General features: G+C 39.7%; 1 protein-coding gene across 6 annotated transcripts; it reads right to left on the minus strand.

Moving 5' to 3' along the window:
• Window positions 1-460: 460 nt before the first annotated feature.
• On the minus strand, window positions 461-10226 carry LOC125529294 (rho GTPase-activating protein 7-like; the record flags this gene model as incomplete). 6 transcript variants are annotated; one of them, XM_048693703.1, is given in 21 exon segments in its annotated part: window positions 461-869; window positions 976-1158; window positions 1438-1507; window positions 2775-2875; window positions 2963-3076; window positions 3277-3360; window positions 3439-3499; window positions 3720-3769; window positions 3980-4297; window positions 4930-5139; window positions 5282-5525; window positions 5841-5928; window positions 6843-6912; window positions 7011-7066; window positions 7195-7272; window positions 7395-7514; window positions 7607-7751; window positions 7859-7937; window positions 8103-8173; window positions 8822-8898; window positions 10190-10226. In XM_048693703.1, coding segments are annotated over 21 exon segments (2445 nt in total), but the record flags the coding sequence as incomplete, so codon positions are not given.
• Window positions 10227-11160: the final 934 nt, after the last annotated feature.

Raw genomic sequence — 11160 nt, forward strand, 5'->3', positions numbered from 1 at the left:
CATAGAATTTCCAGCGGATGATGTATAAGTTGGTGCAAAAAAATAGTTTTAGAGCAGCAGAGAGAAGACTTCCAATGGATGATGTATAAGTTGGTGCAAAATTTTAGTTTCAGGACACGAGAGAGAAGGTTTTTGCACCATCGCGGTGATTGTTAATCCAACAGACAATGTAAAAGCGATGACTTAAACAGCTTTTTTTCTTCCTGGCTGCATTTGTTGGAGCAGTGTTTTTAGCAGAAGGTGATGTAAACGGCCCTTTTTCATGTGGTTGTGCGTGATGAATCGCCCGCAACGGTGCTGCCAATATGCAGCACGAGGAGGCAATGTTTTGGGCATGGTGGAAAAGAAATTAGACCACTGCATGCACATACATCATCTGCTGGAGCACCGATTTTTGACCAAAGTGCCCTAAATGGCAGTTTTCTGGGCGCAGCGGCGTTTATGCATCATCTGTCAGAGATGCTCTCAAAACAAGTGTCAAACCCTTAAATCGTTACGTACATACATTACATTACAAAAGCATTACAAAATCACACTCAGATGAGGTTGCTGCACAGCCAAAAAGTAAACAAGAAAAAGGAATATACATTCTCGCTAGCAGCTGCTACAACTAACGAAAGAAGGGGCGAATATCCTTAAAAAGAATATACAAACGTGGAACTAGAAGAAACCAAAACCTCCTATCTCGGACTGTTCCAAGGGGACGAAGACTTGTACTGAAAACCATGCGGCGCGGATCCATGTCCCAAATCAAGACTGTGGAGCTGTTCCATCAACTGCGACCTCCGTTCTTTGAAGAAATCTAGTCTGGTCGTCAGCTCAACCAGGGTGGACGACGGCATGGGTGGTTGCCTCCCGTACTCGACAGCCTGCATTACAACAAGAGAGTTCAACACCTTGGTTGCCTTGAAAAGGATTGGTGTGCTTGCGTTAAGACCATACAGTAGGACCATAAGATGCAATGATTTCTCTTACCTCCCCTGCTCTTGGATTGTTCGCGGACATTGCACCGCTCTCCGCTGGCATGCTTGACGACATCTCCCTTGAATCGCTCGAAGAGGCATCCAAGGAGTGCTTGCGGGAGAAGGGCTTCGAAGAAGCCTGGGTCAGCACGTGCTGTTTGATACTTCTCCAGTGTGATGCGCCCGACAAGCTCTCCTGTCAGAAAGTTAACGTGGCTTCAATTCTAAGTATGATCCTCGTGCAACACCAGTTTCACATCACACCAGTTAAGTTTTTCATTGTTGGCTTGCCCTTTTACAACTAAAACAAACTGAGCTCTGTAAACTACTATCTCCATTCCTAAATATAAGACACTGGGGCAGTTTAGGAATGGAGAGAGTATTATGGAAATGCAATGAATAATGGATTTGATTCAGCTAACTGGTTGGAAGACTTCTAAAGGGTAGTAGATTGATAGGGGCGTTTTTATCAAACCTCGTTCCTCTGCTTCTTCTCTTGATTACAGAAAGCAAGTTTAGTATCAAACCCTGGTTGAACAAAGCTCCTGGTGGCAATAAATATTTGCAATTGTTAATATATTACAATCTGAAAGAATAATTCAAGAACGGAACACATTCAACTTACAAACCATATGTTTTAAGCTGATACTATGCCTTACTACATAAACATCACGCTTTTGTTACTAAAATACTAAGCATAAAACTTGGTGGACATTTAGTATACCGCATATATGTTGATATTTAAAAGTAATTGTACATATTAGCTTAATGGCAACGTATCAGGTGCAAGTGTAACCCGCTATATCCAGAAGTAGGGAATCTCATGCTTGCACATCTAAGTTTGAGACCGTCCTTTCATGGGTGGGTTCAAATAGTACCTGACCAGTTGAGGGCCCAAATCAATATGAAAATACCCAAATAAAAAACCATGTACTTCTCAGTTTACATTACCTATGTATAAATTTCAAATTCAAACTCGTTTTGCGTTAAGAGTAGAAATAAAAAGGATAATAGAAAAAAAAAACTGGCACATGTTATAGTTAAAACTATAGTTTCACCCTTCTAATACACGAGTTCAAATTCTAAAATGTGTAACCCCGCTCTAGATTACACCAACATTTCTATACTTTTTGAATTTTTCATGTTTATTTGATGCCCTGGCCTGACAGAAGCCACATTGCACAATTACACCCTAACAGCTTGGGTTGGACCTGATACATTCACTTCTAATTTGATATACTCCCTCCGTCCGAAAAAGCTTGTCCCTCAAATGGATGTATGTAGCACCAAGTTAGTGCTAGATACATCCATTTGAGGGACAAGCTTGGGACAAGTTTTTTCGGACGGGGGGAGTACTAACAGCTTGGGGGCATTGCACAATTACACCCTACCAGCTTGGGTTGCGCCTGATCCATTCACTTCTAATTTGATATACTCCCTCCGTCCGAAAGAACTTGTCCCAAGCTTGTCCCTCAAATGGATGTATGTAGCCCCAAGTTAGTGCTAGATACATCCATTTGAGGGACAAGCTTGGGACAAGTTTTTTCGGACGGAGGGAGTACTAACAGCTTGGGGGTATTGCACAATTACACCATGCCGTATGCTCTTCATAAAAGACAGATGAACGGAATTATTAATCATGAGTAATACTCCCTCCGTCCCAAAATAAGTCTCGTTGATTTAGTACAAACTTTGTACTAAAGCAGCGACACTTATTTTGGGACGGAGGGAGTACATCAATCATTGTCTTACTGTGGGAGATGACTTGAACGATGCTGATAACGATCATTCTCGTCTACGAAAGAGTCGTACTGGTGTTGGCGCTGTTGACTAAGTTGGACATGCAGCTCTGCAACCTTCTGCTTTAACCTTGCAACATCAGCTTCTGCGAGAGCAATCTCCTCAAGCTCTGCCTTCGTCTTAAGGCAAAGAAATTAGACACCGCCAAAAGCTGAAAGTATGATAACTGCTGACCAGCTGCTAGATTCACATTTCAGTACCTTTGAGTCCATAGCACGTGAACCAGAAAATTGTCCAGAAGACATGCTTAATCCAACTTCTAATGCAGCTCTAAGATCCCTTTCAGCCTGCAGCTGCTCTTGCAACCTTGATACCTACAGGGACAAACAATTGCGATCAAACAAAGAATCAAGCCATCATTTAATCCTACAGAATTTTTTTATAATTATTTAATGGGATGTTGATGAACAAAAATCGCAACAAGATCAAATTTAAAAGATGGAAATTATGGGTAAATTCCCATCATACAAGTGTGAAATGTAGTTGATTCATATAGTGGGAAAATGTGGCATACATCTTGTTCCAGCACCAAACGGCGCTCATGCAGAGCTTGCTTTCTTCTTTCCAAACTAGCCTGTAAGATTGCATTACCTCTAGTCTGAGAAGAATTTTCAGTTAGTTTGCAAGATCCCCACATCACAGGCCTACAATTACAGAATATGTGTTCCTTCCTTACCTCTTTCGCAATCCTAATTTGCAGATCATTCTTTGCAATCTCAAGTCTTTGGATAGCAAGCCTGAAAGGTACGTTTGCATAGTGAAATAGTTAAGTACAAAATCAACCCTTCAATGATAATATCACTACATGTGATCCAACAGAAAGTTAAAAGCTACGCGACAAGCATGGCCACACCCATCAATGGTAGCACAGGCCACAAAGATAGCACAGAAACTTTTAAATTAATAGCAACAACTTTCTCAATAGGGAATTAGTACTTGGAATGACTGGGAACTTACTCTTCTTCACCCGATGAATCAACAAACTCTGACTGCTGGCTCTTTCTTGCCTGTGTAAACCACATGTTTAGATCCACAAGGTCAAAACAGAAGCTACAGTAGACAACTACAGATGCTTCTTCAAGAGTAACTAGAGTAGTGTATTTATTCCAAAACCATGACTAGTTTTAAAAACAACACAATGGAAGTCAACGGAATGATATTCACTGAACTAGCATAAACATATAGAGGAAGACAACAAAAGGTAACGACTCGCTTACATTACTCCGTCCCCAAATATTAGAACGCTTCACATGTAACTGAGTTTCATTGGACTTGGACTGCCTATCTGCAGAATGTTCAGCTCCAGGACCAGGTAAAGGAACTCCTGCATCCAAAGACGAAAGAATCTCTCCCATTGACAATGGAGACTCATGACTGGAAACCAGATTTGTTGGATCATTTCCATTCGGTAATCTCTGGACATTTATCGTCCCATTTTGATTTAAATGGCTGTGTGGAGCATCCTTTAAATCCGACTTTGCTTCCAAAGCCTTATCTGTGACAAAACGTTCGGCGTCTGAATCACCAGGGTCTACCTGTTGTGCCACATTAAGATGAGTAAGAAAGGAAAACCACATAATGATATCGACACAAAAAGAGTTGCTAGCCGAATAACATTGAAAATCAAGTCAGTTTCGGACTGGACTACTCTGAACTTCACACCACAAACATTAATAAAATGAACTATAAACTGGGGATAGGCTAGGTAGGAATTTTTTACAGGGAAAGGAGCCGGAAAAAAGCTTTATAAGATTATGATATTGTAGCCAAAATTTGATCACACTAATAACATGAGTAAGAAAGGAAAAACCACATAATGATATTGACACAAAAAGAGTTGCTAGCTGAATAACATTGAAAATTAAGTCAGTTTCAGACTGGACTACTCGGAACTTCACACCACAAACATTAATAAAATGAACTATAAACTGAGGATAGGCTAGGTAGGAATTTTCTACAGAGAAAGGAGCCGGAAAAAAGCTTTGTAAGATTATGATATTGTAGCCAAAATTTGATCCACACTATTAACGTGCAGAAAAATACATCATCAGTAAAACTGGAAGCAAATCAATTTTATTAGCTATCTTAAAAATATACAAGGCAAATATATGATTGGTAACCATGAATTTCTAGATTAGAAACTTCAAAATTGCAAACCATATCAAACCTGGTAGTCATAGAGGTCAGCACCAGTACATGCACTGCTTTCACTCAAGTTTCCACTCAGTATACGCTCATCTAATTCTTGATCTACATCATTCTCTGCATCATGAAATCCATTATCTTTGGCATCCACAGTTTCATCATCTGTAGACTCTTCACTTCCACTATCTTGAATTCGAGAATCGGGTGAGAGGGAACACCTTGGGTGTTCATCCTGTAGAAGTGATGAACATTATGATAAGCAGCTTTACGGTAACTCGGGAAGTGGAAGAACAAGTAGCAAATGCATCAGCCTAAATTGCCTAGAATAGCATCATCAGGGCAATGAACTCTGGGATAGCATCAGGTAAACTTACATCAAATATGCTCTCATATTCCTCTAATAGAGTTGTGACAATGCATTGAGCATTGTTAGCAGCATTTGCAGCAGCTATGAGCTGAGCAGAATTGTCATCACTCATGTCTATGTCATCTTCCATCTCACATTCACCCGCCAGAAGTGGACGCAGCAAGAGAGGAGCCATACAAGCAGCAACTGCTGATGGAGTCATTCGATTCTCAGTAGTATGAGAAGCAACAGTGTGCATCATCCTCAAAATTCTGCAAACATCATGTATATGAGCTAATTGAAGAATTAACTTGATTACTGACAAGGAAATGATGTTTCTGCTCCAGTTGCATAAACTATTAGGTTCACCATGTGGTGATCATAAAAAGAATTATATTTAGAATGTACTCCCTCCGTCCGGAAATACTTGTCCTAGAAATGGATAAAATGGATGTATCTATAACTAAAATAAGTCTAGATACAACCATTTCTAAGACAAGTATTTCCGGACAGAGGGAGTACTGCTTGGCACGATATCCCTGCAGGTAAAATTGTTTACACATTGTCAACCCAAAAAGAAGACTAACCTCTGTAACAGCCGCCTATTAGGCTCGGGAAATGTCTCAGACATCGCTGCACGCATCGAATTTATCCGAGATTCCTTACTCTCTAGACCTAAACAAGGACGATAGAAGTGAAAAAGAATGGTAAAGAGCAGAATATGAATTACCACTAATCGTTAGATAACTAAGATAATACTAATCTTTTTAAACAAATAACATTATGAAATTTCATATATTAACTACCTCTATTAAATTGCAACTTCTGATAAGATAGTCTCAATCCATGGCCATGATATGAGCATTCTACTTGCTAAGGTACCAAATGTTCCAAGAGTGTGGTCAGATGTTCAAATAGTTTAGGTTTAATGCTACTGGTTTTTGTCTAGCCTATGAGTCCAATGTACCCTTTAAAGTTGGCTCTTAGCCTACAACACCAATATAGCTGATGAGGACCAACAGAGAGAAGTAAAAGAAGAAAAAAACAGAAGTCAAATCTGTTTGACTACTTCTAGATACTACTGGTATATTTGTCTCGTTTTTCTTAACCAAATCCATAGTTTTCCTGACATAGAAAGATGCACAGAAGAAAGGCCTCCATGCTTCTTAGAAGATGTACTCCCTCCATTCCTAAATATAAGTCTTTTTAGAGATTCTAATATGGACTACATACGAAGCAAAATGAGTGAATCTACATTCTAAAATACGTCTATATTCATCCGCATGTAGTCCATATTCAAATCGCTAAAAAGACTTATATTTAGGAACGGAGGGAGTACTTGGTAACTCAGTCAAGGATATGAGTGCAAAGCAGTAAATACTCCAAGTATTCTTAAAAAATATTTAATGTTGGTCAAATGCAGTATCTAGCATACTGCAAATGTTTATTCTAATATCATGTAAAATAGTGAATTTGCTTATATTTATTGATAGTTCTTAAAGTTATGGTAAAAACATATAACCTATCAACCACCCTAACAGATATCTTCTTGCAAGACCTATATAGATTAACATGAATAGAGCACTTACGGAAAGCTTCTAATAATGCTGTGCAGCAGGAAGCAGGCACTGGAGAAGACGGTAGCTCACGCAGAACATGCTGCAGATGTGTATGTTCACATGAGTATAGTTGGCAAGCGAACATGAACTATTGAATGATACTTGAAAAAACAACACAAATGAATCACAGCAAGGTACCTTTACACAGTCACCGACAACATGAGCATCCTCATCCGGTGCAAACTCAGTCCTTCCTGGAATAAAACAGAAACAGATGCCCAAATTGAACTATAGGTACAATGACATTAAAACTACCAAACCAAAAGCATCACCAATTAAAAACAGGACTGTTCTAAATGTCAAACTATGCAGTGAAATAAACCTTGCTCATATTCATTCATTCTTCTGTCAACCTCCTCCACATCTGCAGCCTGACGCAAAATTCCCTCCACCTTTATCCCTGCAAGATGTTCACATTTCTGGTTAGATGTTCCAGATTGGTTGTGAGGCAGCATACGGCTACCAAATGCAAAGTGCAGACAGTTCCAAACATTAGTGATAGTTGACTCTTTTTAGTCTTACCATGTTTCTCAAGAAAACACAAAGCTTTTTCTAGAAAAGAAGGGCTGCCATCAATATCTTCTAGTGCAAGAAGAATTGGCCTTCCAACAACCAAGGATTTGGTAGGCCTCTTCTCTCTCCCTGCAGCCGCCAGAGGAGAGGTATGAACAAACAATCAGAGATTGAGTTTGTCATGAGTAACAATAAGTCATAAAATAGTGTGAGGAACCAACAATTTGGAGCTGCTCCTTCGTATGCATCTGGTGTGTCATTACGGAATATCCCATTATGTCCAATCACGAGAGCTGCATTTGGAGCCTGTGCAAGAGCTTCTTCCAATGCCGTTTTCCACTCAAGCAAATCTTCAGATGTTTCTGCCTGTTAAAAGTAGCAAGTCCTTCTATTTAGCTTTTGAAGAAGCATTAAAAGGTATAAAGCTGCATTTGCTGAAGTGAATCTGCCAAGTTAAATGGGAACATATATACCTTCAAGGTAAAAGCACGACCATCACGACCATCTGGAAATAGGACGGTCAATAACTTTTTGTCTTCCCTAACCACTACACTGTGAACGGGAAATACTGTTAGTATGACACTGGGAAAAAAAGCAAAAAAAAAGGGAAGAACAAGGACTCGTTTTTCACTGGCCATGAATAACATTTAATACAACAATGTTGTTGCAAAAGGCATCAAGAGATCAACAAAAGAATATATTTTTTATGACACATACCTCCCAGAATTATTTAAGTCAATTCCTCCCAAAGTAACGTTCACTTCACCACCTCTTTGGGGTAAGGAATTCTGCAATGTCGAGAACAAGCATGTCAAGGAAGTGAGAATTAACTCATAAGATGGACCAATGAATGGACGGTACAATATTCTAGCAAGTAGCTCCATTAAACAGCATTCATGGTTTAAGTAGGGCAAGAACAAGAATAATCAGGTTTACGCCAGCTAAGCATCAAGTACTGAACATAATTCGGTATTTTTTTTACTTTTTAAGTAAAGGACCGCATGAGAAGTTGGTGAACACCAGAAGAAAAGAAATAAAGCTGCAATCACATCAAGCAGCAAGCGCTGAGAAGACATCACTGAGATTGAACTAAAAAAAACTTCCGCTCAAAAAGAAAACTGAAAACAGCAAAGCCAAAATAACCATTCTGCAATTCAGCACTTAATTCAAGACAGTGTATACTCACACAAGATATTGATCTTGGTATACAGTATACACACATAAATGTCAGGACATCAAACCAGACTATTAAAAAAAAGTGATCAAGAGATATGATTAAAGCATCTAGCTGGATATTATACTAGATCGTGTTCCGAAATATTGGACCAAGAAGCAGAATATTAAAAAAAAACTGGTCTGATAAATCTGCTTAGTTTGTGCTTTCCAGTATACATAATATCTACATCTACATTATGGACAAAAATGAAAATACTAACAGGGTCATTCTTGAAGAAAATCAGCGATGTTCGGGTGAGGATGAACCAGCGCTTTTTCCAAGATTTCCATCCAATTCCTGGAAATCATATGAGCAACATTCATTTTCAGGTAAAAGCAAAATAAAACTGTATAAGTAGGAAAACTTCTGATTTTCCTTTTAATGATAAGAATATTTACATAGTAGATTGACAAAATTCATGCCATAACCCATATAGTAGATGGATTAAGCACAAATCGAATAACTAGAATGAGAATTAAACTATGAGAGTTGCCTTATACAAGATTCGGTTTAGGGTATCCGAATATCTCGTAGAAAATTAGCTAATTGTATTAATTTTGAATTTGATGATCTACAACTGAAATCATAGCCAGGTATCAGGATACAACTAAAGTACTTAAAAATTTATGGCAGACTCGGGAACTCATAAGAAAAAAGGTTTTAAAAGGAAACCGACGACACAGATTCTAACTTGGTCACAAACAATATAGAACCTATAGCTCCCTCTCTTACTTTGGGCCTGTAACAGATATGGATGGCTGTGATGTTGAAAACGTATTGGGGAAACTGGGAATGGGCCCTATGTGGAACTTTCCCACATGGACAGGAAACACAGCTAACTATAGTGCCATAATGGTATTATGAATGCACCTCCATCTGTGGCTTGAATCTACAATCCAATTCAACCAACAGATTCATTATGTGAATACAAGTAACTCGACATTTCTGAGTGGTGGAGGCTGGCAATCAACTCCGCACCAACGGTTCAAGGGTATGGAACGGCAACCATGAAACAGCTCACCACATGGTCGATCTGGAAGCATTGGAATGCATGTGTCCTCAATTGAAACCAACCAAATATCGTGTGCTTGCTCATACAGATTCAGGTGGAAGCAAGGTCTTGGGTAACAGCAAGTGCGACAGAGTTAGGGCGGATCCTGGCCATGGGCACTAGTGCTCTTGTTTAGTGTTGTGTGGGGATTAGGCTGTAATTATGAACTCTTCTTTCTATCAATTCAAGGCACAGGACTTTCGTGTTCTCTCGAGCGATAAAATACAAGCAACTCGACTTGGTCTAGCCCCCGTCTTAATTATATTTTGTACTAATACAGAGAAACCTTCAGCATCATCATCAATAAGATATATATGTTTTAGCTCTGCATATAATCCATTTCTTCTTGATGATAATTTTTCAAGAACAAGAGAAAGAAAATCACTACTGTTACCTTTAACAATAGTACGGAAGGCAAATGTAAACGCTTAATGTCGACACTTGTGTATGTAGCTTTGTTTCAAACAGAATAAGGTAAGCAGCATTGTTATGGCCCCAAAAGGATAGTTAACTAATGTGTGATGTAAATAATTTTACCTTTGGATGATATGAAGAGAGGGCCACTCTTAAATACCTGGTTATGAGGTAATTTTGATGTCAGAAACAGTACAAAGAATTAATGATAACAAATAACAGTATCTTGAATGCTTAGAAGTCAGTCAACCGGGTACTCATTACCCAGATAAACGTAACACTGTTAAAGTGACAGCTCAACAGGAACCTACATATCTGATGCATTACATAATGAGCTAATTGAATCATGAGACGTCTCTCATAGTGATACGGGTGGAAGCTATCCAAGTAGCCGGATGAATGTATGCAGCTTGTTCCCCTATGCACACGAAAACGAAACGAGGAAAAACTCCAGCAAATTCTTGAACATGTTCCCAAAATTAAATCCCCCCTGCACCAAATCCTTGCTTATCTAGTCATGAGGCACCTTAAGAATGAAGCCTCGTCCCTCAGCCTGCAAAGTAATCGGTGAACTCACACATCTCTGAAACCAATTGGAGGCACACACAAGCAGTTCCTCGTTTGAATGCCTTCATTTTTCTTAAATGTAACCACCCCTAAACAGTTCCATTGGCATTCATGTGCCGTATTAATCACTAATCAGCTACTACTCCAAGCCAAATTAAATCCGTATCCGCTTATGCTCGAGTAATAGGACATACACTCTCTGTCTCTCCAGTCCAGCCAAAACCCAGAGGCAGTAGCAGCAGCTCCTGCGAGCTCGCATCATCCATCTCTCTGTCGCCTTTCGCATCAGAGCCGCCACCACGCCATCTCGCCTCCCAGAGCTCGACCCCAAAAATTCCCCAAACGAAAACAGCGGAACACCTGTCCGCACGCCAAAGCAGAGCATCTCTCGGCCGCCCGGGCATGAGAGATACCAAACTCCGACCCATCACCCGAAAAAAAAAACAGCATCTCCCCCAAACGCAGGCGAGGAATCCAAGAGCGAGAGAGAGCGCACAGGAGGAAGGGAGAAGTCCACTCACCGGGCC

The sequence above is a fragment of the Triticum urartu genome, unplaced genomic scaffold (genome assembly GCF_003073215.2).
Source record: "Triticum urartu cultivar G1812 unplaced genomic scaffold, Tu2.1 TuUngrouped_contig_5493, whole genome shotgun sequence".
In the NCBI taxonomy this organism is placed as follows: domain Eukaryota; kingdom Viridiplantae; phylum Streptophyta; class Magnoliopsida; order Poales; family Poaceae; genus Triticum; species Triticum urartu.